This window comes from Scyliorhinus torazame, chromosome 16, assembly GCF_047496885.1.
Source record: "Scyliorhinus torazame isolate Kashiwa2021f chromosome 16, sScyTor2.1, whole genome shotgun sequence".
Lineage (NCBI taxonomy): Eukaryota > Metazoa > Chordata > Chondrichthyes > Carcharhiniformes > Scyliorhinidae > Scyliorhinus > Scyliorhinus torazame.
The window spans coordinates 1,922,472-1,949,545 of record NC_092722.1 but is presented as its reverse complement, the minus strand read 5'-3'; the positions used below and the strand labels follow the sequence as shown (position 1 = coordinate 1,949,545).

At 49.8% G+C, this 27,074-nt stretch overlaps 1 protein-coding gene across 19 annotated transcripts in view; it reads left to right on the top strand.

Moving 5' to 3' along the window:
* rap1gapa (RAP1 GTPase activating protein a) overlaps nucleotides 1-27,074 on the top strand; it is an 809,199-nt gene that overhangs the window by 547,454 nt on the left and 234,671 nt on the right. For 15 of the 19 annotated variants that reach the window (XM_072477763.1, XM_072477761.1, XM_072477760.1 and 12 more), the window contains one exon: nucleotides 19,917-20,007. The exons of 3 other annotated variants lie outside the window; for them this stretch is intronic. Coding sequence is in view for 8 of the 16 variants with exons in the window: in XM_072477753.1 (XP_072333854.1) it covers nucleotides 19,917-20,007 (91 nt within the window). In the remaining 8 variants the exon portion in view is untranslated. Of the gene's footprint in view, nucleotides 1-18,340; nucleotides 18,509-19,916; nucleotides 20,008-27,074 lie in introns of those variants that run through there. One more of the 19 variants, XM_072477766.1, reaches the window with a different exon arrangement.

Sequence of the window (27,074 nt, the reverse complement as noted above, 5' to 3'; positions counted from 1 at the left end):
GTGAAATCCATCATTTGACATTGAAATCTCTCGTGAAAGGGTGTGCAACTATGGGTGACATGCGAGAAAGTTATAAGCGGTGTTGATCGCAGGTTGGTTTCAGATGGGTTATGGACTGAAAAGGAGCAGGCTGTGACCAACGTGGGACTGGGCACTTTTCGCAAACCTACGGGAGGTTGCCATGGAAATTCCAGAACAAACGCTGATGGAATGTTGTGTGGAAGTGGATGGTGGAACGGGATGATGATGCAATCGTAGATACGATATGTTCTTCAACCAAGGAACCCGAGGAAGCCACTAACCCTGGAGAGTGTAATGGATATCTACCAGCCTGAGGGGAGGAAGATTCCGGAGCTTTTCTGGAACTAACTCCTGTCATTTTTCAACGCAAAGCTCCAGCCTTTTAAAAGATCAGTCCGTTCTGAGGTGTGAACAAAGTGAATACATTTTTTTCACGCATTTTCTGTCTTACTGTGTTTTCGTTTGGCATTTGAATTTGTTGTTTCTGGCAGAGATCGCATTTGTAGGCACATGCACAGTTTGTAGGCTGGTTTATACAAATCAAGGCCCACTGGCTCCAGAGGAATGCAACAATCTGGATACAAAACTGACTCCATGGCAGGAATCCAAGAGTAGTTGTTGCCAGGTGTTTGTGACAGTGAGGATTCTGCAGGGTTCAGTATATAGGAAATGATTTGGATGTAAATCTGCTGGTGATTATGGAAGTACTGTGCTCCAAATGGTGACTCTCACAGCTGAATGTTCCTTCCCACTCAGAGGGGACCGTGCGGATATCTCTGATGCCTCCTCCTGTGCCCTGTTGCTGTGTCATGAATGAAATGAATGAAAATCGCTTATTGTCACAAGTAGGCTTCAAATGAAGTTACTGTGAAAAGCCCCCAGTCGCCACATTCCGGCGCCTGTTCGGGGGAGGCTGGTACGGGAATCGAACCGTGCTGCTGGCCTGCCTTGGTCTGCTTTCAAAGCCAGGTCATTCACCTTATGCCACTGATTTTACATGTGTTACATTCCTCATGTGCTGAAATGCCACCTGATCCGTCCTCCTGTGGATGATCTGGCCTGTTGGGGTGGGGGAGGTGTTGTGGTGTTGTTTGAGGGGTGTGGGGATGGGCGGTGCATGAGGGAGCAGAGCGTGGACCTGTGTGAAACACCAGTTATTCGGGTATAGCCCATGCCATTGTGAAAGCGTGCTCTGATACATGTCCTTGCGATTAACCATGCTCAGGCTGTCCTCAGGCACAAATACATCATTATACTTCCTATTATGCTAATGTCCCCTCAGAGCTCTGAAGGAGACGGACTTGAAACGTTAACTCTGGCAGACTCACTGGGTTTCTACAGTATTTTCTGTTTTTATCTGTTGTCCCCACCCAGTCTGGCCTACATGTGACTCCAGACCCACAGCCGTGTGGTTGGCCTGTAAACCATTCAGTTCAAGACTAATCAGGAATGGAGAACAAATGTTGGCCTTGCCACTGAAGATTTTATCTCATGAAGGAGTACAGGAAAACAGAATGTTCTATGCACAGGAACATGAGCTGTGTACGCGCACTAGCCTCGATGGTAAAGCAGAGGTGTCTGGCACCTCCGTTGCAGCATGCCGATATGACCCTTCCTTTGGAGCTCTGTGTGGATGAGGAAAGCTATTCACCTTGCTGGTTAATGAACCTATCCTGCACTCAACCCAGGAGCACTGACGGTCTCCTGCATTCACCACAGCTGCTGTGTCCCACAAAGATTGGCGGGCAGGCAAGTGGGGAGGATGACACCCATTCTGCAGAGGCAGGGAGGCAGGTTATGTGAGTGGGCAAAAACCTGGCAGATGGAATATAATGTAGGAAAAAAATGTGAAGTTCTGCAACTTGGTAGGAAGAATAAAGAAGCTAAATATTATTTAAATGGAGAAAGACTGCAGAAAGCTGCAGCACGGGGGGATTTAGGGGTCCTCATGCATAAATCACAAAAAGCTAGCCTGCAGGTTCAGTGGGTAATTGGGAAGACAAATGGAATGTTGGCCTTCATTTCAAATGGAATGGAGATAAAAATAAGGAAGTCCTGCTCAAACTATACAAGGCACTAGTTGGACCACACTTGGAATACTGTGAGTACTTTTGGTCGCCTTATCGAAGGAAAGATATGCCAATAACGGAGGCAGTCCAGAGAAGGTTCACTCGGTTGATCCTGGGGAGGGAGGGATTTTTTTATGATGAGAGGTTGAGTAGGTTGGGCCTGTGCTTATTGGAGTTTAGAAGAATGAGAGGCAACCTTATTGAGACATATCGGATTCTCAGGGAGTTTGACAGGGTCGATGCTGAGAGGTTGTTTCCCCTTGTGGGAGAGTCTGGGACCAGATGGCAGAATCTCAGAGGGAGGGGTCACCCATTTAAGACAGACATGAGGAGGGATCTCAGAGGATAGTGACTCGGTGGAATTCTTTACCGCAGAGAGAGCTGTAGAGGCTGGGTCGTTAAGTATGTTCAAGGCCGACATAGACAGATTTTTAATCAGGGAGGGAATCGAGGGTTATGGGGATAAGACGGGAAAGTGGAGTTGAGGATTATCACATCAGATCAGTCATGATGTCATTCAAGGTGGAGCAGACTCGATGGGCCGAGTGGCCTGCTGTTTGAATCCAGGCTGCTTTGGTTGCTGCAGGGACATTACACCAGCTGCATACAGGACTGGTCGCCTCATCTACATCATGTCATCAAAATGTGAAGATCCTGGTCAGAGAACTCTGGGGCGGGTGGACCCATCCCTTCCCCCAAATCTCCTCCGTGACATTCTATAAATAGAAATGGACAGTGATGGGTTAGGAGTCATTCAGATTACAATGCTCTCATTCACTTTCGTGTGCTTACACACGCTAACCACTTTCACCATATCATCAGTGATCACTGGTAAAGTTTGATGGGGAAAATGGTTCTGCACAAATGCTTGGTGCCGTCTACAATGTGGCTGTAGCTGCAAGGAAACTTGCTGTGCTCCCGGGCCACTGACAGCCCAACTGGGTTCCTGCCTCTTAGTCACAATGTATGGCTGTGGTAGTGTGCCGCTGTGAGGAACTTGGCCAAGGGTCAACAGTGTGGGCATTTGCTGATAGATGGGTGCGATAATGATCAGTCAACCACCTGCTCAGTCTTGACAGTTAACTGCATTAACTGCATGGCTGCAGAATACCTGTACCAGGTAGAGGTGCCAAGAAAAGTGCCATCGCCATGGCTGTTTCTTGAGAATAAACTCCATGTTTTCAGTGGGTCAGTAGGGTACACTTTGATTAGTGAGCGACAATGACAATGACCCCGTTGGGAAAGTCCATGATGGACCATCCATTCCAGGGTCAGATTAACATTTGGACCACGTTTACAGCTTGCACACTCATCTGAAAAGGAAATGCTGTCTCCTCTGAGGCACAGGGCCTTCACCATTGGCCACCTACCTCTCAAGTGGGCCTCTCTGAAGGCCCTGCTTTTTATCTGCGCTTAAGTTGCTCAATCCGTGTTGTGCCCACCTCAAACAACTCCCTCTTCCAGGGTTGCTCATCCCGACTATTGATCCAGCCTGCACCACTGTCCTGAAAATTGGAAGTTCAGGCAGACATTTTTAGAGTTGGGTTTCAGAGCCGGGAATTCTCACGTTTCTGTGCATCTGGCCCAAGGAAAATCTAATGGTGTTTGACAAATGATGATAGCTGTTTTTATAATAAATGATAATATGTGTAATGATTAGTTTTGATATGGCATGAGAAATCAATTCAACATTATTGCAATAGCCCTGTGGTTCCTGTAACTCCAGGCAGCTCTGTTTACTCTTTGATCAGATTGGAACTGATTGTAAATAAAAACAAAGGGAGAAGAGGGGATAAGATAAAAATAGATCTTTAGTCAAACAATCGTTGCTGCTCGCACCATTTCTCAGAAAAGATAGTAATCAGGAACAGGTGTTACTGTAATGTGGATAAAGTAAATTGCACACAAGTGCCATAAAGTAGTGAGAATATAAGAGTAACAGTGAAGGACCTCCGCAAGTCTGTTAGAATGATGCATCTTGTTTGTGGGCACTTGCATTTTAAGATCATAAGAAATAGGAGCAGGAGAAGGCCATCGAGCCTGAGCAGGAGAAGGCCATCGAGCCTGAGCAGGAGAAGGCCATCGAGCCTGAGCAGGAGAAGGCCATCGAGCCTGAGCAGGAGAAGGCCATCGAGCCTGCTCCACTAGTCAATAAGATCATGGCTGGTCCGATTGTGGCCTTAACTCCACTTTCTTGCTTGTCGCCCAATGCTTGCTTGTTCTAGATTGCCCTATGAGAGGATCTGACCTCTCGGAATCTACCCTGTCAAACCCATAACTCTGGGTTATATCATTGGCCAAGCTGATTGAAAATGATGGTTTAATTTATATTGCCTGAAATGAATTATTCGGGATACCTGCAGTGATTGTGGAAACTGGTTGGCTTTAGTTTTCTCTGTGGCCACATTCTCAGCTGGCAATAGAAACCTAACAATCCTTCTAGCAACACAAGGAATCTGTGCAATTGACGCAGATTTTCAATCTGGAAGAAACTGTGAGGTGACTGGAGTCTGGTTACACTGGGGAAGAAGCTATTTCTGAGTCGGTTCGTGCGTGTTCTCAGACTTCTGTATCCCCTGCCCGATGGAAGAAGTTTGAAAAGTGAATAAGCCGGGTGGGAGGGGTCTTTGATTATGCTGCCCGCTTTCCCCAGGCAGCGGGAGATGTAGACAGAGTCAATGGATGGGAGGCAGGTTTGTGTGATGGACTGGGCGGTGTTCACGACTCTCTCTAGTTTCTTATGGTCTTGGGCCGAGCAGTTGCCATACCAGGCTGTGATGCAGCCTGATAGGATGCTTTCTATAGTGCACCTGTAAACGTTGGTAAGAGTCAATGTGGACATGCCGAATTTCCTTAGTTTCCTGAGGAAGTATAGGCGCTGTTGTGCTTTCTTGGTCATAGCATTGGCGTGGGTGGACCAGGACAGATTTTTGGTGATGTGTACCCCTAGGAATTTGAAGCTGTCAACCATCTCCACCTCGGCCCCGTTGATGCTGACAGGGGTGTGTACAGTACTTTGCTTCCTGAAGTCAATTACCAGCTCTTTAGTTTTGCTGGAATTGAGGGAGAGATTGTTGTCGCTGCACCACTCCACTAGGTTCTCTATCTCCCGTCTGTATTCTGACTCATCATTGTTCGAGATACAACCTATTTTTGGTTGTGTCATCAGCAAACTTGTAGATGGAGTTGGAGCCAAATTGTGCCACACTGTCATGTGTGTATCGGGAGTATAGTAGGGGGTTAAGTATGCAGTCTTGCGGTGCCCCGGTATTGAGGACTATCGTGGAGGACGTGTTGTCTTGTATCCTTACTGATTGTGGTCTCTGGGTCAGAAAATCGGCGAACCAGTTGCAGAGGGAGGAGCCAAGTCCTGGATTTTGGAGCTTTGATATGAGCTTGGTTGGGTTTATGGTGTTGAAGGCAGAGCTATAGTCAATAAATAGGAGTCTGATGTAGGAGTCCTTGTTGTCGAGATGCTCCAGGGATGAGTGTAGGGCCAGGGAGATGGGATCTGCTGTGGACCAGTTGCGGCAGTATGTGAATTGCAGTGGATCTAGGCGTTCTGGGAGTATGGAGGTGATGTGCTTCATGACCAACCTCTCGAAGCACTTCATTGTGATCGATGTCAAGGCCACTGGACGATAGTCGTTGAGGCACGTTGCCAGGTTCTTCTTTGGCCGACCGGTATGATGGTGGTCTTCTTGAAGCAGATGGGGACCTTGGAACAAAGTAGGGAAAGGTTGAAGATGTCCGCGAACACATCTGCCAGCTGGTCCGCGCAGGCTCTGAGTGCACGACCAGGTACCCCGTTCGGACCCGTCGCCTTCCGAGGGTTCACTTTCAGGATGGCCGATCTGACTTTGGAAGGTGTGACGGTGGGTATGAGTATGTTTTGGGCTGCTGGGACAGTCGACAGCAGTTTGATGGTTTCCTGCTTAAACTGAGCAAAGAATGCATTGAGTTCATTGGGGAGGGGTGCGCTGCTGCTGGAGATACTGCTCGGCTTCGCTTTGTAGCCCGTTATGTTGTTTAAGCCTTGCCACAACCGCCGAGAATCTGCGACTCTAGCTTGATCTGATATTGTCTCTTGACATCCTGGATGGCTTTGCGGAGATTGTACCTGAATCAGGATCGCCTGACTTGAATGCCTCAGACCTGCCCTTCAGGAGGGAGTCAATCTCCCGATCGAGCCATGGTTTCCGGTTGGGGAACGCACATACTGCTTTCTATGGCACGCAGTCGTCCACACATTTGTTGATGAAGTCTGTGATGGTGGTGGCATACTCATTTATGTTGGTCGCTGAGTTCTTAAATATGGACCTGTCCACTGTCTCCAAAGAGTCACGTAGGAGCTCTTCTGTTACATCGGACCAGCACTGCATGACCTTCTTAACTGGATTCTCCCGTTTAAGTTTCTGCTTATTTGCCGAGAGAAGGAGAACCGTCTTATGGTCAACGCAGTGAAGGCAGACATTCCTGCTAGTGTTCTCCTAATCCCAGGTCAGCTCAAGTTCGGACCTGGGCTTTTGTCCCAGACTCCAGGCCAGTCTGGGCAGGATGTGGCATTCCCTCAGCCCACCCACATTAAAGTTGACAGCTTAATCAACATGAGTTCATTCCTTTGTGATTTTTAGAGATTTTTCAATCAGATGCATCATTTGGGTCGTGTTCACTGATAAATGTGTCTTCTAATTGAAACGGAACTGCATCTATAATCAGCCAGAATGCCCTGTAAGCCGGTCTGTTACTTACCTTTTTGGGACCTGCTGAGATTGAGATTCTAAATGGCAAACACTGGAGAAGTTTCAGTGTCATCAGTCAGGAAGAAGAGGATCTGTGTTGACTGACTTGGAACAGTGTAATGCGAATTTGATGCACTTTGATGTCATCCATCATTCTGAATGCTTGAATGGGGTCACTGTGTGAAGGGCAATGACTTCATGTCCACGGAAGAAACATTACATGCTTCAGATTCCCTATTTCCCAGGACTATTCTCTCAACTCTCATCAATATGAAATTCTGTTGAACAATTGGATATAATGCAGTTGGAAGACACTGCCATTGGTGAGGAGTGAATGAAGCAATAAATTGAGTCTAACTTGAATGCAAGGACCATTTTAGCGGAGGTTACATGGGTCAAGGAAGAATTACTATCACACTGCTTTAATTTTCCAGAAATTAGTGGAATACACTTGATACACGGCAGAAAACCATGGAAATTCTCCAGCATCCACAGAATTGTGTTTTTGTCAAATATTGGTAAAATGTGGTTGGCATAATCTTTGGCTTGTGGGGGGGGCTTCTGAATAAGGGTCCAGATGTTGTAGTCAGCAGTGCAGTGAGGTCTCTGGGCATTGACCTCAAAGAAAGCAGTCCACAAAGATGCAATAATCTCTATAGTGCGGATTTCCTCTTTCCTGATATTAGTTTGAATCTGATACCAAGTCAAGGGGATCTCTAGGCTTCCAGCAGTCGCGATGTCATCAGGTAAGGTAAGCGAATCACATTGAAGTATTCTCACAGGTAACAAAATAGGAAGTAAAAGACACCGATCACCCTTCATTTCTTTCTAAATTTTGCAGAAAGTGAAGTAAAGATTGGGACATACCTACTGGAAACATTTTTTACAATGTTCGATCTAACATTTAAAAAAATTATTATTCGAAAAAATATATAATTTCATCCAAATGAAAAAAACTGGAATTGCACAAACACCAAATTTGGTTTTCAGGGTAGAGAAGTTGTTCGGGAGTAATTATGACTCAATTCCTTAGAAAATGCAGTCACGCCTCATTACCAAGATGTAACGTTTTTATGGGAGGGGTACGTTTTAACAGCGATAATACAAGCCAAAGAGAAACTTCTCGGCCGTTCAGTGATTTCTAAAAATTGGCAGCTGCAGGAAAATAATCAGTGCTCCCTGTGGAGAAGCAAGGAACTACTGACAACAACTGCCTGGTTTTACGGAACATGCATTGATCCTGATGTTGCTGTCAGTTTCACAGGGTAATGATGGAAAAAGCTGATTCAAGCTTACTAACACTGACCCTGCCAGCCTCCTGATATGGCCAGAGTAGGTTTGTCTCGGAGATAAATATTCTGTTGACGTTGTCTCCAGCTCGTTATACGGATTTGGGTATGAGGAAACGATTTACTCAGTTCTTTGCTTTAGAAATGGAAGTTGGCCTGACATGTGTTCAGACAGCAAATAGATCAATTTAACTGTAACACTCATTTGGTCAAAGTAAACACCAAACATTCTGGAGATATTCAGCACATCTGGCAGCATCTGTGCAGAGAGACACAGAGTTAATGTCAAGTCAGTGACCTTTCGTTGGTGTAGATGGAATTGGACCACCCAAGGCGGCACGGTGGGGCAGTGGTTAGCACTGCTACCTCATGCCGCTGAGGACCCAGGTGCGATCCCGGCCCTGGGTCACTGTCCGTGTGGAGTTTGCACATTCTCCCCGTGTCTGCGTGGGTCTCACCCCCGCAACCCAAAGATGTGCAGATTAGGTGGATTGGCCACGCTAAATTGGCCCTTAATTGGAAAAAAATAACTGGGTACTCAAAATTTATTTTTTGAAAGGAATTGGACCACCTAGAAACCACATTTCTCAGATACTTGGAAAAGTAATTCTGATTATAGTTACAGTGTTCCTTCAGGCAATCTAAACAACACCACACTCATGTGTGCGACATTGTTTAAAGCACAGCCATGTTCTTACAATTCTTTTTTGTTTGGAACTGCCCTTTTTAATTATATACTGTTAGCAATCAGAAGCTTCTTTCGGTATATGACTACTGTGGTTCTGAGCCTCCCAGATCCCAGGTTCCAGCCCCCAGGTTCCAGCCCCAGTCTGTGCTCAGGTAGCTGACCATGGTTGGGGCAACTGTAAGGTGCCGGAATCTACAGCAGCACGAGGGCCAGGTCTTCCTATCAGATTCCACTTATCTGTGGGTGAGAACAGGATTTACTGATCCAGTAATGCCTCTCCCACATACCGTTAACAATAGCATTGAGACTGGGTGAGTTCACACAAGTTCCCCCTTATTCAGCCTCATCAGTTTGTCACAACAAAGATTTCAAACATGTATTTTCCCCATGGATGTCTTTTCCAATCCAAGTATGTGAGGAGCTAATCATGCCAGGTTTTCTTGAGTCAAAGAATAAATTTATTACTTACTAAAGCAAAGACAAAATAATAAAAGACAAGATGGCGCGCACGCATGCATGCACACCAGAAGAAAGAAAAGTTAGAGTCCAAATAAAAGGTAAAAGAATATTTTCTCTGAGGTGTAGATGAGTGCATGATGTTGCTGTCTGAAGTTAGCTGGTTTCTTTTAAAATCCCAGAGTTGAATTGAAGCCAAGATAACTGCAATTTGCTGAAGACAATTTCCTTCCTTTTCATTTTGTGATGCATAAGACCATAAGACCATAAGACATAGGAGCGGAAGGCCATTCGGCCCATCGAGTCCACTCCGCCATTCAATCATGGCTGATTTCAACTCCATTTACCAGCTCTCTCTCCATAGCCCTTAATTCCTCGAGAAATCAAGAATTTATCAACTTCTGTCTTAAAGACACTCAACGTCCCGGCCTCCACCGCCCTCTGTGGCAATGAATTCCACAGACCCACCACTCTCTGGCTGAAGAAATTTCTCCTCATCTCTGTTCTAAAGTGACTCCCTTTTATTCTAAGGCTGTGCCCCCGGGTCCTAGTCTCCCCTGCTAATGGAAACAACTTCCCTACGTCCACCCTATCTAAGCCATTCATTATCTTGTAAGTTTCTATTAGATCTCCCCTCAACCTCCTAAACTCCAATGAATCTTATCCCAGGATCCTCAGACGTTCATCGTATGTTAGGCCTACCATTCCTGGGATCATCCGTGTGAATCTCCGCTGGACCCGCTCCTGTGCCAGTATGTTCTTCCTGAGGTGTGGGGCCCAAAATTACTCACAGTATTCTAAATGGGGCCTAACTAATGCTTTATAAAGCTTCAGAAGTACATCCCTGCTTTTATATTCCAAGCCTCTTGAGATAAATGACAACATTGCATTTGCTTTCTTAATTACGGACTCAACCTGCAAGTTTACCTTTAGAGAATCCTGGACTAGGACTCCCAAGTCCCTTTGCACTTCAGCATTATGAATTTTGTCATCGTTTAGAAAATAGTCCATGCCTTTATTCTTTTTTCCAAAGTACAAGACCTCGCACTTGCCCACATTGAATTTCATCAGCCATTTCTTGGACCACTCTCCTAAACTGTCTAAATCTTTCTGCAGCCTCCCCACCTCCTCCATACTACCTGCCCCTCCACCTATCTTTGTTTCATCGGCAAACTTAGCCAGAATGCCCCCAGTCCCGTCATCTAGATGTGCAGAGCCACAAGAGTTGGGTGAGATCCTGAATGAATATTTCTCATCGGTATTCACAGTGGAGAAAGGCATGGATGTTAGGAAACTAAGGGAAATAAATAGTGATGTCTTGAGAAGTGTGCATATTACAGAGGAGGAGGTGCTGGAAGTCTTAAAGCGCATCAAGGTAGATAAATCCCCGGGACCTGATGAAATGTATCCCAGGATGTTGTGGGAGGCTAGGGAGGAAATTGCGGGTCCCCTAACAGAGATATTTGAATCATCGGCAGCCACAGGTGAGGTGCCTGAAGATTGGAGAGTGGCGAATGTTGTGCCCTTGTTTAAGAAGGGCAGCAGGGAAAAGCCTGGGAACTACAGACCGGTGAGCCTAACGTCTGTAGTAGGTAAGTTGCTAGAAGGTATTCTGAGAGACAGGATCTACAAGCATTTAGAGAGGCAAGGACTGATTCGGGGCAGTCAGCATGGCTTTGTGCGTGGAAAATCATGTCTCACAAATTTGATTGAGTTTTTTGAGGGAGTGACCAAGAAGGTAGATGAGGGCAGTGCAGTAGACGTTGTCTATATGGACTTTAGCAAAGCCTTTGACAAGGTACCGCATGGTAGGTTGTTGCAGAAGGTTAAAGCTCACGGGATCCAGGGTGAGGTTGCCAATTGGATTCAAAATTGGCTGGACGACAGAAGGCAGAGGGTGGTTGTAGAGGGTTGTTTTTCAAACTGGAGGCCTGTGACCAGTGGTGTGCCTCAGGGATCGGTGCTGGGTCCACTGTTATTTGTGATTTATATTAATGATTTGGATGAGAATTTAGGAGGCATGCTTAGTAAGTTTGCAGATGACACCAAGATTGGTGGCACAGTGGATAGGGAAGAAGGTTATCTAGGATTGCAACGGGATCTTGATCAATTAGGCCAGTGGGCCGACGAATGGCAGATGGAGTTTAATTTAGATAAATGTGAGGTGATGCATTTTGGCAGATCGAATCAGGCCAGGACCTACTCAGTTAATGGTATGGCGTTGGGGAGAGTTATAGAACAAAGAGATCTAGGAGTACAGGTTCATAGCTCCTTGAAGGTGGAGTCGCAGGTGGACAGGGTGGGGAAGAAGGCATTCGGCATGCTTAGTTTCATTGGTCAGAACATTGAATACAGGAGTTGGGACGTCTTGTTGAAGTTGTACAAGACATTGGTACGGCCACACTTGGAATACTGTGTGCAGTTCTGGTCACCCTATTATAGAAAGGATATTATTAAACTGGAACGAGTGCAGAAAAGATTTACTAGGATGTTGCCGGGACTTGATGGTTTGAGTTATAAGGAGAGGCTGGATAGACTGGGACTTTTTTCCCTGGAGCGTAGGAGGCTTAGGGGTGATCTTATAGAGGTCTATAAAATAATGAGGGGCATAGATAAGGTAGATAGTCAACATCTTTTCCCAAAGGTAAGGGAGTCTAAAACTAGAGGGCATAGGTTTAAGGTGAGAGGGGAGAGATTCAGAAGGGCCCAGAGGGGAAATTTCTTCACTCAGAGGGTAGTGAGTGTCTGGAATGGGCTGCCAGAGGTAGTAGTAGAGGCGGGTACAATTGTGTCTTTTAAAAAGCATTTAGATAGTTACATGGGTAAGATGGGTATAGAGGATTATGGGCCAAGTGCGGGCAACTGGGACTAGCTTAATGGTAAAAACTGGGCGGCATGGACTGGTTGGGCCGAAGGGCCTGTTTCCATGCTGTAAACTTCTATGATTCTATGATTCTGTAAACTTCTAGATCGTTAATATATAAAGAGAACAGCTGTGGCCCCAACACTGAACCCTGCGGGACACCACTCGTCACCGGTTGCCATTCCGAAAAAGAACCTTTTATCCCAACTCTCTGCCTTCTGCCTGACAGCCAATCATCAATCCATGTTAGTACCTTGCCTCGAATACCATGGGCCCTTATTTTACTCAGCAGTCTCCCGTGAGGCACCTTATCAAAGGCCTTTTGGAAGTCAAGATAGATAACATCCATTGGCTCTCCTTGGTCTAACCTATTTGTTATCTCTTCAAAGAACTCGAACAGGTTTGTCAGGCATGACCTCACCTTACTAAATCCATGCTGACTTGTCCTAATCCGACCCTGCACTTCCAAGAATTTAGAAATCTCATCCTTAATAATGGATTCTAGAATCTTGCCAACAACCGAGGTTAGGCTAATTGGCCTATAATTTTCCATCTTTTTCCTTGTTCCCTTCTTGAACAGGGGGGTTACAACAGTGATTTTCCAATCCTCTGGGACTTTCCCTGACTCCAGTGACTTTTGAAAGATCATAACTAACGCCTCCACTATTTCTTCAGCTATCTCCTTTAGAACTCTAGGATGTAGCCCATCTGGGCCCGGAGATTTATCAATTTTTAGACCTCTTAGTTTCTCTAGCACTTTCTCCTTTGTGATGGCTACCATATTCAACTCTGCCCCCTGACTCTCCTGAATTGTTGGGATATTACTCATGTCTTCTACTGTGAAGACTGACGCAAAGTACTTACTTAGTTCCTCAGCTATTTCCTTGTCTCCCATCACGAGATTACCAGCATCATTTTGGAGCGGCCCAATGTCTACTTTTGCCTCCCGTTTGTTTTTAATGTATTTAAAGAAACTTTTACTATCATTCCTAATGTTACTGGCTAGCCTACCTTCATAATTGATCCTCTCTTTCCTTATTTCTCTCTTTGTTATCCTCTGTTTGTTTTTGTAGCCTTCCCAATCTTCTGGCTTCTCACTACTCTTTGCCACATTATAGGCTTTCTCTTTTGCTTTGATGCATTCCCTAACTTCCTTTGTCAGCCATGGCTGCCTAATCCCCCCTCTGATAACCTTTCTTTTCTTTGGGATGAACCTCTGTACCGTGTCCTCAATTACTCCCAGAAACTCCTGCCATTGCTGTTCTACTGTTTTTCCCACTAGGCTCTGCTCCCAGTCGATTTTCGTCAGTTCCTCCCTCATGCCCCTGTAGTTACCTTTATTTAACTGTAACACCTTTACATCTGATTCTACATTCTTTCTTTCAAATTGGAGATTGAATTCTACCATGTTATGATCACTGCCTCCTAAGTGTTTCCTTACTTTAAGATCTTTAATCAAGTCTGGCTCATTACATAACACTAAGTCCAGAATGGCCTGTCCCCTCGTGGGCTCCATCACAAGCTGTTCCAAAAAGCCCTCCTGTAAACATTCAATGAATTCCCTTTCCTTGGGTCCACTGGCAGCATTATTTACCCAGTCCACCTGCATATTGAAGTCCCCCATGATCACTGTGACCTTGCCTTTCTGACATGCACTTTTTATTTCGTGGTGCATTTTGTGCCCCTGGTCCTGACCACTGTTAGGAGGCCTGTACATAACTCCCATTATGGTTTTTTTGCCTTTGTGGTTCCTCAACTCTACCCACACAGACTCCACATCATCTGACCCTATGTCGTTTAGTGCTATTGATTTAATTTCATTCCTAATTAACAAGGCAACCCCGCCCCCTCTGCCCACCTCTCTGTCTTTTCGATAGGTTGTGAATCCCTGGATGTTTAAATGCCAGTCCTGAACCCCCTGCAACCACGTCTCTGTGATGCCTACCACATCATACCTGCCAGTCACAATCTGGGCCACAAGCTCATCTACCTTGTTCCGTACACTGCACGCATTTAAATATAGCACCTTTAATTCTCTATTGACCGTCCCTTTTTGTTTTCTTAGTGTGGTGGACCTTGGTTTACTGAGCCTTTCCATACACTGTGTCATATTTTGTGGGATGGGGACTATCGTAACCTCTCCTGCGTTCTGTCTTTTCGTGCTTTTTTGTATTCCTAAGCAGCTACGCCTCCCACTGATTACTTCACCTCTTGGTTCCCTGACTTTCCCTTCCCCCCCAATCTCTAGTTTAAAGTCCGTCTCGCAGAAATCAATGAGTCTTTCCTGAGGTCCTTTCCGTTGGACAGTTGCTACCTCTTTGAAAGATATGAGACTTTTAAGAGATCGGGTTTTTGTTAGCTTTGGAGGGAGAGATTTCTCACTGCTCCAGATGACTTTGATGAATTTTCTCTGTCTCTGACTTGGCAAAACCAGTTCTTAGAAACCTCCTGTCTGTGTCTTCCAAGAATTTTTGATCTCTCGCCTCAGAAATGATGGGAGAAACCAAACGAGATGGGTTATTTAATCCTCCAGAGGGGCAGGCTTGAGTGACCGCTGGGTGTATCCCGGCTGGCTAACAGTTCCCCATTGTTTTGACAGAATTACAGTTGATTAAAGACCAGCACTTTTCACTTTTAATGTCTTCCTTTCAAAATGTGGAGATGTCGGCGTTGGACTGGGGTGAGCACAGTAAGAAGTCTTACACAGCAGGTTAAAGTCCAACAGGTGTGTTTCAAGCACCAGCTTTCGGAGCGCTGCTCCTTTCAAGAGTCCCTTTTTGAAGTAAACCTTGACACCCCCTCAAGGTGTGAAATGTCAGGAAACATGTCAGGGCAGGTCTGTACTGCAATCCAAATAGGAACTTTCCAGAAAAGTAGTCAACTTACAATACCCGACATCAAGTGGCTAGTGTTTCAATGTTTTTTCTTGTGTTTTTTGAAGGAAAAGTCCTCTCTAAACAGTTCGGTGTGTTTTTTGATCAGCTGGTGAAATTATAGGTAGATCTCACTTTGTCACAATTTCACGTTGTTGTGACTATAGTCACTTTAGGGCAGCTCTCTCCTCAGCCTTGACTAGGTGATGGCACTTTTATCTAAGTCGAATATAACGGTGTTACAAACCACACTGATGTGGTATCCCAAGACATAGAAGGATAGCTTGGAACATCAGTTTGTAGTGATGTGTGTGTTTTTCTGGTATAATGTGAGGAACGGTGTACAACGCAGTGAGGAACAATCCAGTCATTGCGTGAACAATTAATAAAGAATATTTATCAACTTAAAAGAAAATCAAAAACACACACACACAACAAGAAAGATTCTAATGCACTATGAAACCTAAGTAGACTGGTGACTATACACACATGTGGGCGGCACAGTAGCACAGTGGTTAGCACAGTTGCTTCACAGCGCCAGGAACCCGGGTTCAATTCCCGGCTTGGGTCACTGTCTGTGCGGAGTCTGCACGTTTTCCCCGTGTCTGCGTGGGCTTCCTCCGGGTGCTCCGGTTTCCTCCCATAAATCCCGAAAGACGTGCTGTTCAGTGATTTGGACATTCTGAATTCTCCTTCAGTGTACACAAACAGGCGCCGGAATGTGGCGACTAGGGGACTTTCACAGTAACTTCATTGCAGTGTTAATGTAAGCCCACTTGCGACAATAATAAAGATTATTATTATTAATCTTACTTGAAACTATCCCTTGGTTCCCAAATCTACATAACCTAAAACTTTTAGACACCCCTATTCCCAAACAACATCCAATTTCAAGTAACTTTATCAGCTAAATCCAGCGAATAATTACCACAACCAGTTTAACGTGGCCACGTCTTTGAAATAGTCTTCAGGTTCAGCGAAGGTGGAAAATGGCTATTTCTTTCAGGAGACTATCTGCCACTGCTGCAGTTTTGATGTCAGCTGTCTCTCTTTCCTCTTTCCAGTAGTTAGTGTTCTGCAATTGTACTATTTATTTTCCTTTGATGTTATTCACCTTGTGGAATCGGCTTTTGGCAGGAACGTGTCATTTTCCTTATCTCTCCACTTTGATGGTACCATCTCTGTAAGCCCCATTGTTTGCTGCAGTCACGTATAAAATACGTGTTTTCCACTGATTAGCATCTCCTTTCTCCAAACCTCTGCCTCGAATCAACACTCTGTTTTACCTTGTTCTTCATCTTAATTTTCCCTAATTCTTAACATAAGAACATAAGGACTAGGAGCAGGAGTCGGCCACCTGGCCCCTCGAGCCTGCTCCGCCATTCAATGAGATCATGGCTGATCTTTTGTGGACTCAGCTCCACTTTCCGGCCTGAACACCATAACCCTTAATCCCTTTATTCTTCAAAAAACTATCTATCTTTATCTTAAAAACAATGGGTTCAGACCCACGCCAGACACTTGAGCACATCATCTCAGCCCACACTTCAGTGCAGTATTGAGGATAGTGCCACACTGTTGGAACTGCCACCTTTTGAATGAGGTGTAAAATCCTGGTCACTTAAGACTGCCCCCTCAGATGGGGATGGGATATTCTACGGCATACATTGAAGAAGAGCAGTTGTACCTGCCAATATTTGCCCCTTAATCACTAAAGCAAACTATTTGGTCATTTATCCAATTTTTTGTGGGGTTTGCTATGTGCAAATTGGCTGCTGTGTGAGCCATTACATTTCAAATGTAGTTAACTGACTGTGAAACATTTTCAGATGTCTTGAAACCTCGAAACGTGCTATACAGATGCAAATTCTTCATTCTTTCTGTTAAATATTAGTGTTACTTACTGATGTATCTAGAAATTCAAACGAGTTCCTGTGCTGAAATATTAGCTGTCAGGATGTAAGGTTGCAGTGTGCATGTGGAACATGAAAACAGATCAAGGTTGTTATCCAAGTTGGATTTATAGCAGTAATGAGGTTCGGGCGATGGATTGGTCGCCATTTGTGACTGCTGCCTTATACACCCAATGTCACTTCTGTGCTTCTGCAATGACTGTAGGTGGACCTGCTAGTTCTTGGACCGGTGTCATTCCTTCCAAGAAGAGATGTTACACACACTTTTCAATGTTACTTTACACTTTTCATCTTTGTGGAAGCAAGGTGTTGAACACTTGAAACCTATGTGTGAAAACATTTCACACAAGTGTGGAGATCTCTGCAAAATTTGCCCTTAAACCAGTTGGAAAAAGCTTCTTTGAGTCATTCATTTATTCTATCCCTGCTGCTTTTAAAGTCACTCAGGTTTTTAATGCTAATTCATTCTGTTCCAGAATTACTTGCTTTTTATAATTATATGTTTCTGAGAATGATTTTTGGCAGGAATTGTAGAAAATAAGATGCTATAATTAGAAACGGCATGTTCACCTTCTTCAATTTGTATCAAACATTGATTAATTACAGCAATTAATGTTTCTTTATTTTAAAGTTCAGCCAGTGATGTTTTTGTTAAATGACATATAATCTGTTTTATGATCCATTATGTAACTGCTGCAGTGCTGCCCTAATTCAAACTGTGTTATACTATCCGAAAACTTGGGCAAGTGTAGGAAAGTCATTCATTTTCTTCTTCAGAAAATAAACGTGGGTTTTTTTTGATACGTGAAGCAGTTCCCGGCTGTCATTCCTGGGGTTTAAAGTTGGGAGGGAAATACTTGTTTGCTGACACAGGTGTACCTCACACAAAAAATAAATACATTTGTAAACACTTATGACAATTACTGTGTTTGTTTGTGCCTGAAAACTCTATTTCCTAAGTTAAAGGCAGAATTGTTCTCCATCTCTGAAAAGCTCCTATTGCCAGAGAAAGTCCAGGTAATATTCTCTGGAGAAAGGCCAGTCTAATATTAATAGACCTGACACTATTAAAGATTACACCTGCTTCAGCCAAGCTCTTGGTAAGGTTGTAATTACGGTCCTCTCACATAGCTGCAACATCCAGGACAATATGAGCAAAGAAGCCCCGAGGATACCGAATCTGCCAGTAACATTCTCTCTCTGTCCTTTCTCCCCGACCTCCTCTCTCCTCTCTCCCCACTACACTAGTGCCAAATGCCGATAGGTCTGATGTGAATCCCAAAACTCGTTGCCATGGTGACATTCCTTCTGGAGAGGTCTGCTTAATTAAGCCACACTTCATGAATGCAAAGACTCAAATAGTGTGTGCTTTAGTGGGTAATTTCCATTTCAGGGAAACGGTGTTTGTAAAGAGTGGGTGGCTTTCTTCTCCCTCAGCGGTAGTGTGTGCTGATGGTTTTAACTGGAGTTTAAGCTGCGACAGAAGGGGCAATGTTGCGCTGCTTTGTTGTAAAGGCTGGTTTGAATCTCTGCAGTGATACAGCCCTTCAAATCTGACAGTGCCAAGTCTTTATTTTTTGACTGCTTAAACAAAGTAAGTGAAGTTAAATCATTGTTTTGTCTTTCACCTGCAGCAGGTTTTAGTCGAAGACCTCAATGTACAGGTGAAGCTTTTACATATTTAGATATTTCTGTTTCCCAATAAGCAACGTCTGATTCTGATGTATTTTTATTTTGATCTGAAAATGCTCCAAAGATCCACCGAGATATTTTGGGTGGATGTTTTCTGGCATTGGCCATTAGCAGTAGCTGAGGATCATCATAGCTGCTAAAAGGGTTGGATAAATCTTTTCCACTGTGGCAGTATTTCTGTCTGTTAACAAGAACCCCAACTGGGTTATGAGTAGATGGTCGGTCTTTCTGCTCTGCTCTTTTGTAATGAATCTCAGCCTGGTTACAGTAATCTAGGGGATTCAAGCATTCTGCAGGTGATGGGTCTGCACTAAAGAGGTGTATGTCCCACATTAATCCGAGATCCAGCAGCCTTTATAACCGAAGGGAAATCTTCATTTTCATTTTGATCATATTATTGCAATGTTTTAAGTATTTTGCAAAGTGCAAATGAAGCTGAGTTGCTTTAATGCATTGTGTAATTATTTTAAATGTTAAAGGAACCTGATGCGAGTACATTAAAGATGTCGAATGTTGCATTTGGGAGTGAACGAGCTGAGGTTTACTGCTGTGAATCTGCTTCAAATCAGTCAGCTGTCGGTAACTGTTCCTCCCTGATTACATTGGAACACAGGAGAATCTTTCGGATAAATTTCCTGATGGACAAAGTTCAGCTGAATGAAGGGGGAGAAGCAGTGAGGATGAAAATAAAGAAAAAATTATATTGGTTTATGTCAAGTATTATTGAAAGTATGATGGGACTTTGCAATGTTGTAAATATTTGAACACAGTTTCATGAAGGCAAACTCCCTTGATAGCCCCATAGCCTGGAGTGAAATTGAGATGTACAAAGTTGGTGGGCCTCTGGTTCAGTCCCTGCGCTCTGTCAAATTAGATCATCTTTGGCACATTAGTGGAAGGGTCGCAATAATTGGTCTCGGTGCACTCGGCAGAAGGGAAGCAAATCATCCAGGGATTCCACTTTTCAGGAGCACAGTTTGCCTCGTGTTCTGCTACATCAATAACGTCAAGATGGTTAAATTTATAATTGGATCTGCAGGTTCTGCACAGCACTCCACTATCCATTAACTCATTCTCGAAGATATCCTTGTGGCCATGTTGAGTCAGGAGAGGGGTGGACATGGCCTTGACGTTCCTATGCTGACTTGTTGGACTCAGCCAGGGAGTACCAATTGGTTACTGGATGTTGACTTGTAGAAATGTATCCAGTTTAAATTTCTACCGCTGGAGGAAGAGTGAAAGAAATTTACAGGAAAGAAAATAAACAAGTACTGTTGCACCAAGTCAATAATTAATTTTCCCCACAACAGGAAGCATGATGGAGGAGATCACATCTCCAATTCATTAGAACCACCAAGTCCAGAATCTCAGCCTTCGTTCGCTACACCATCATACCTCAAGGTAGGAGGCTCCAAAATTTCTTGTTACATTGTCTGTTGTCACTGTTTCACAATTTTTTTTCAATTTGCATTATGAAAATAGTATGTGTGTGTTTGACACCTGCTACACTGGCAGCTGCATCCTGCCCAGTGCCTGTTGTGCAGGCATCCACTGCAGAAACACTTGGAGCCAGAAAAAAAAATTATACGCCAGGATTATTGTCGTTTATCTTTGTCACCCCAGCCCCAGCCTCCATAGGCATCGTGAAAAAGCCACATTTTCTCTGGAGTCTTGCTGCCTCCAAAGGCAGAAGTTACTCATCGCCTTGTCGTTCTGTGGCCAAAGGTGGAGCTGTTTCTGGCGGGAGTGCTGTAAACCTCCATCAGCAGTTACAGGAGCTAATCATTACATTTACACAGAAAGATGAGCAAGAATCCATGTCCACAATGTCCATGTTCAAATTACCCAAAAAGGTAACGCAATAATGTGTTTCATGGCAAAGAAGTAACTCAAGGTGCAGTGGTAAGGTCACAGTAAGGTCACAGTTTGAGTAACCTGTGCCCATTTTTGGGTTCCATGTTAAAGCAAGGGTGTGCAGTCACATAGAGAGGATTCACTAGGTATAAGGAAATACAAACATGAGGACGGGCAAGGAAATACTGGGTGTGTTTTCATTAAGACAGAGCAAGTTACAGGGCAATTTGAAGATGGTGTTTAAAATGATGAAGGCACAGATGTACAAAATAGATTCAAAGTGTTTTGGGTGACTGACAGATTCGGAAGATAACCGGAAATCTGTTCTGCCTAAGCAGTTTGGACAGGGTGGTAGATTGTATGACCAGAGATGATGGCTAAAGGAGAGAACATGTGAACATTTAAGACTAGGTTTGATAGGTGGTTGAAGGAAGCGGGAATAAATAAATATTTCAGCAACGCATGAAATTGGACTGTTACTTGTCGAGATAGTAAAGACCAACACAGGATAGTTGGGATGAACACTCATTTTCTTGTATTTCTTTATATTTTTTGTAAAATTCCAATAAAGGGACAATTTAGCGTGGCCAATCCACCTACCCTGCACATCTTTGGGTTGTGGGGGTGAGACCCACGCAGGCACGTAGAAAATGAGCAAACTCCACATGGACAGTGACTCGGGCGCGGGATCGAACCTGGGACCTCGGCGCCATGGGGCAGCAGTGCTAACCGCTTTGCCACCATGCTGCCCTCTATATTTTTATCAATACATAAAATACAATGTGTTGCCCAGTCTGCTGAAGAACCGTTCATTTCTTCTCATTTAACTTTTAAAGTTGAATACACACAGGAGAGCTCCAGAATCGGGGGCGTCATTCTCCGACCCCCCAGCGGGTCGGAGAATGGCCGTTAGCCGCCGTGAATCCCGCCCCCGCCGGTTGCCGAAGTCTCCGAAGGGAGAAAAGTCGGCGGGGCGTTAATTGCGCCGCTGCCGCGGAGAATGTCACGGGTCTGCGCAAGGCAGCCGATTTTGGGCCTGCCGATATTCTCCCTTCCGGATGGGCCGAAGTCCCGTCGACGTGATGACCGTTCACGTCGACGTAAATGAAACCTCCTTTTCATCGGCGTGACCCTGTGCTCCAGGTTCACGCCGACCAGCGTGGAGGTGAGTGACGGCCTGGGGGGTTGGCTCTGGGCAGGCGATGGCGTGGCCGCAGTCTGAATGTGTGGGGAGAGGTGTGTCTCGGGTTGTGTGTGTGTGTGTGCGGCGGGGGGGGGGGGGGGGAGGGGGGGGGTGGGGGGGGGGGGTTAGAGTAGGCTGGGCTCCGGGGGAGCGCCGGGAGGGGGGTCCATGCCGGGGAGGGGGATGGAGGGTCCGTGCCGGGGAGGGGGATGGGGGGGTCCGTGCCAGGGAGGGGGATGGGGGGGTCCATGCCGGGGAGGGGGATGGGGGGGTCTGTGCCGGGGAGGAGGATAGGGAGGGGTCCGTGCCGGGGAGGAGGTTGGGGTCCGTGCCGGGGATGGGGGGTCCGTGCTGGGGAGGGGGATGGGGGGGGTCCATGCCGGGGAGGGGGATGGGGGGGTCCGTGCCGGGGAGGGGGATGGAGGGGTCCGTGCCGGGGAGGGGGATGGGGGGGCCCGTGCCGGGGAGGGGGATGGGGGGGCCCGTGCCGGGGAGGGGGATGGGGGGTCCGTGCCGGGGAGGAGGATGGGGGGGGGAGGGGTCCGTGCCGAAGAGGATGTTGTGGTCCGTGCCGGGGAGGGGGATGGGGGGTCTGTGCCGGGGAGGGGGATGGGGGGGTCCGTGCCGGGGAGGGGGATGGGGGGGGCCGTGCCGGGGAGGGGGATGGGAGGTCCGTGCCGGGGAGGGGGATGGGGGGGTCCGTGCCGGGGAGGAGGATGGGGGGGTCCGTGCCGGGGAGGAGGATGGGGTGGGGGGGGCCCGTGCCGGGGAGGAGGTTGGGGTCCGCGCCGGGGAGGGGTTGGGGGGTCCGTGCCGGGGAGGGGGATGGGGGGGTCCGTGCCGGGGAGGAGGATGGGGGATGGGGGGTCCATGCCGTGGAGGGGGATGGGGGGGTCCATGCCGGGGAGGAGGTTGGTGGGGGGAGGCCCGTGCCGGGGAGGAGGTTGGGGTCTGTGCCAGGGAGGGGGATGGGGGGTCTGTGCCAGGGAGGGGGATGGGGGGTCCGTGCCGGGGAGGAGGATGGGGTCCGTGCCGGAGAGTAGGTTGGGGTCCGTGCCGGGGAGTGGGATGGGGGGTCCGTGCCGGGGAGGGGGATGGGGGGTCTGTGCCGGGGAGGGGGATGGGGGGTCTGTGCCAGGGAGGGGGATGGGGGGTCCGTGCCGGGGAGGAGGATGGGTGGGGGCCCGTGCCGGGGAGGAGGTTGGGGTCTGTGCCGGGGAGGAGGATGGGTGGGGGCCCGTGCCGGGGAGGAGGTTGGGGTCTGTGCCAGGGAGGGGGATGGGGGGTCTGTGCCGGGGAGGGGGATGGGGGGTCCGTGCCGGGGAGGAGGATGGGTGGGGGCCCGTGCCGTGGAGGAGGTTGGGCTCCGTGCCGGAGAGTAGGTTGGGGTCCGTGCCGGGGAGTGGGATGGGGGGTCGGTGCCGGGGAGGGGGATGGAGGGTCCGTGCCGGGGAGGGGGATGGGGGGGTCCGTGCCAGGGAGGGGGATGGGGGGGTCCATGCCGGGGAGGGGGATGGGGGGGTCTGTGCCGGGGAGGAGGATAGGGAGGGGTCCGTGCCGGGGAGGAGGTTGGGGTCCGTGCCGGGGATGGGGGGTCCGTGCTGGGGAGGGGGATGGGGGGGGTCCATGCCGGGGAGGGGGATGGGGGGGTCCGTGCTGGGGAGGGGGATGGAGGGGTCCGTGCCGGGGAGGGGGATGGGGGGGCTCGTGCCGGGGAGGGGGATGGGGGGTCCGTGCCGGGGAGGAGGATGGGGGGGGGAGGGGTCCGTGCCGAAGAGGATGTTGGGGTCCGTGCCGGGGAGGGGGATGGGGGCTCTGTGCCGGGGAGGGGGATGGGGGGGTCCGTGCCGGGGAGGGGGATGGGGGGGGTCCGTGCCGGGGAGGGGGATGGGAGGTCCGTGCCGGGGAGGGGGATGGGGGGTCCGTGCCGGGGAGGGGGATGGGGGGGTCTGTGCCGGGGAGGAGGATGGGGGGGTCCGTGCCGGGGAGGAGGGTGGGGTGGGGGGGGCCCGTGCCGGGGAGGAGGTTGGGGTCCGCGCCGGGGAGGGGTTGGGGGGTCCGTGCCGGGGAGGGGGATGGGGGGGTCCGTGCCGGGGAGGAGGATGGGGGGGGGGGCCCGTGCCGGGGAGGAGGTTGGGATCTGTGCCGGGGAGGGGGATGGGGGATGGGGGGTCCATGCCGTGGAGGGGGATGGGGGGGTCCATGCCGGGGAGGAGGATGGGGGGGGAGGCCCGTGCCGGGGAGGAGGTTGGGGTCTGTGCCAGGGAGGGGGATGGGGGGTCTGTGCCGGGGAGGGGGATGGGGGGTCCGTGCCGGGGAGGAGGATGGGGTCCGTGCCGGAGAGTAGTTTGGGGTCCGTGCCGGGGAGTGGGATGGGGGGTCCGTGCCGGGGAGGGGGATGGCGGGTCTGTGCCGGGGAGGGGGATGGGGGGTCTGTGCCGGGGAGGGGGATGGGGGGTCCGTGCCGGGGAGGAGGATGGGTGGGGGCCCGTGCCGGGGAGGAGGTTGGGGTCTGTGCCAGGGAGGGGGATGGGGGGTCTGTGCCGGGGAGGGGGATGGGGGGTCCGTGCCGGGGAGGAGGATGGGTGGGGGCCCGTGCCGGGGAGGAGGTTGGGGTCCGTGCCGGAGAGTAGGTTGGGGTCCGTGCCGGGGAGTGGGATGGGGGGTCGGTGCCGGGGAGGGGGATGGGCGGTCCGTGCCGGGGAGGGGGGGTGCGAGGGCAAGTGAGTTGGTCCACCTGGCCAGGTGCCAGCCTCCAACAGTTGGACCCATGCGGTCCATGCCACCTGGCTGGGGGGGAAGGAGGGGATATGGGCAATGATGACATGTCGTTCCCCCCCCCCCCCCCCCAAACCAGGCCGTCATGTTTTCCGATCATCCAGCGATGTTGGCCGCCGTGGCGGCAGCCGCTAATGTCCATGTTGCCCTGGATGAGGAGGAGGAGGAGGGGGAGCGTGCCAGAGAGGCGGCGCAGGCTGCCGCAGAGGGACAGGCGGCAGCCGCCCAGGCTGGAGGGACACCTGACCGACAGGACGAGGAGGGGGAGGGGGACATCGCGGCCCCACGGCAACGGAGGCACCCGAGGGCACCCCGTGTGTACCGGCCCCGGCAGTCATACCAGGACCTCACGGACCGGGAATGCAGGAGGAGACTCCGGATGAGGCGGGAAACCGTGGCACACATCTGCCACCTGCTGGCACACCTGTCACCGCGTGGCACTGGCGGGGGACACCCTCTCCTCGTGTCCGTCAAGGTTACGGTGGCCCTGAACTTTTATGCAACGGGGTCATTCCAGGCACCGAGTGGGGACCTGTCCGGCATATCGCAGACATCGGTGCACCGGTGCATCCGGGCAGTGACAGATGCCCTATATGCCATGGCGCACCGCTACATCCGCTTCCCTGTGGACCGGGCCAGCCAAGATGCCCGGGCCGTGGGCCTCTCTGCCGTGGCCGGGTTCCCCATGGCCCAGGGCGCGATTGATGGGATGCACGTCGCCGTGCGGCCACCTGCAGATAACAGGGCCGTGTTCACCAATAGGAAGGGGACCTATTCGATGAACATACAGGTGGTCTGCGACCACCGCATGATGATTCTGCAAGTCTGCGCCCGTTACCCAGGCAGTGTACACGACTCATACGTGTTGTCGCGGTCATCCATCCCCAGCATGTACGAGGGACGCCATCCCCGGCTGAGGGGCTGGTTGCTGGGCGACAGGGGCTACCCATTGCGATCGTGGCTGATGACGCCTATACGGAGGCCACGCAATGAGGTGGAGAGCCGCTACAATGATGCCCATGTAGCGACAAGGGGAGTGATAGAGAGATGCTTTGGCGTGCTGAAGATGCGTTTCAGGTGCCTGGACCTCTCTGGGGGCGCCCTCCAGTATCGGTCAGATAGGGTCGGCCGCATCATTGTGGTGTGCTGCGTCCTGCACAACATAGCCCAGCAGAGGGGCGATGTGCCGCAGGCAGAGGAGGGCGGAGTGGAGGAGCAGCAGGAAGAGGCGCAGTCCTCCCCAGATGAGGGGGATGGGGGCAATGGTCAGGGCAGATGGGGTAGACACAGTCGGGTGGCTGTCCACCATTACTGGCTGGCCCAGCGGGCACGGGACAGACTGATAGCCGCCCGCTTCACTGACTAGATGGGCGTGGGAATCGGGTAGTATGGCCACAGACCGCACACCATGGCAACAGCCGACCACCCACACCCCCCACCCATCCACCCACCCAGCACCCTCACCCCCCTCCCCAACCCCACCCACCCCACCCGCATGCGCACCACCCCCCCCATTGCCGATCCACCTGCGACACAACGGGCAGGGCTCACACAGTTGCGGGTGGACGCGTGTCTATTCCAGGCCATGGAGGATGATGACAACCCGCCCTGCGGTGAGCTCCTGGCTCCACATCGTTGGACTATGTCTGACCCATGGCCACAGTACCACCATCCACCCGGACCATCCCTGCATGCGGCTGTGACACTGCAGCGCACGGTCCCGTTCTCTGCCCGGGGGGATGTTGATGGCGGCCCAGGGGGAAGGGGGCAGACTCACCTGGGGCTGAGGTAAGACCACCCCTCACACACACACACTTGCGCTCAACGTACATGACACCCCCGCACGCTTTGGACAGAGCACAAAGGCAGCTTCTGTAGGTGTAACATTGACTTTAATAACCAAACGAGTTCATGCACGTGCCCTCGCCCCTAAAACTCATCTGTGCCCTGCACCCGTGTCAACTTACTCAGTGTCTAATTGTTTGGCCTTACGGGCCCTTTGACTACGTCTACGTGGTTCCCCAGACGGTACAGTAGAACTGGAGGTGGACTCCTGTGATTCCTGCCCTCTGACACTGGATCCCTTTGGCGGCCGTTTCCTGGGGCGTCCTGGCCTAGATGGGCCAGGCTGCGGCCCGGGCGACTGGGATGGCGAGCTGCCAGCCTGTCCTGCCCGTTGCCCACCCGATGCACCTGGGACAGAAGGGGGGGGGAGTCCGAGGTGTCGCTGTGTTCCGGGACCTCCCCTACAGGGGGAGCCGGGACGGACCACACCACCTCCTCCTCCCTCGGGGTGCCCGATGGCCCCCAGGCCTCTACATGGGTGGGGGATGCGAACGGACTGGCCATCCGAAGACCCCCCGACATCTGGCGCTGCCAGTCCTGGAGGCCCGTGCTGGTATCGACAGGGTTCTGCAGGTTTGCAGCCATGGAGCCCAGGGGGTTGGCAAACCCTGTCTGTGACAGTGCGACGCCGGCTCGCACATGGCCACTGGCGCCGATGCCCTCAGCGTTGGCCTGCTGAGACTGGGCCATGACCTACTGAGACTGGGCCATGGCCTGCAGAGACTGGGCTATGGCCTGCTGAGACTGGGCCATGGCGTTGAGCGCCTCTGCCATCTGGCGCTGGCACTGGCTCATGGCCTCCTGTGAG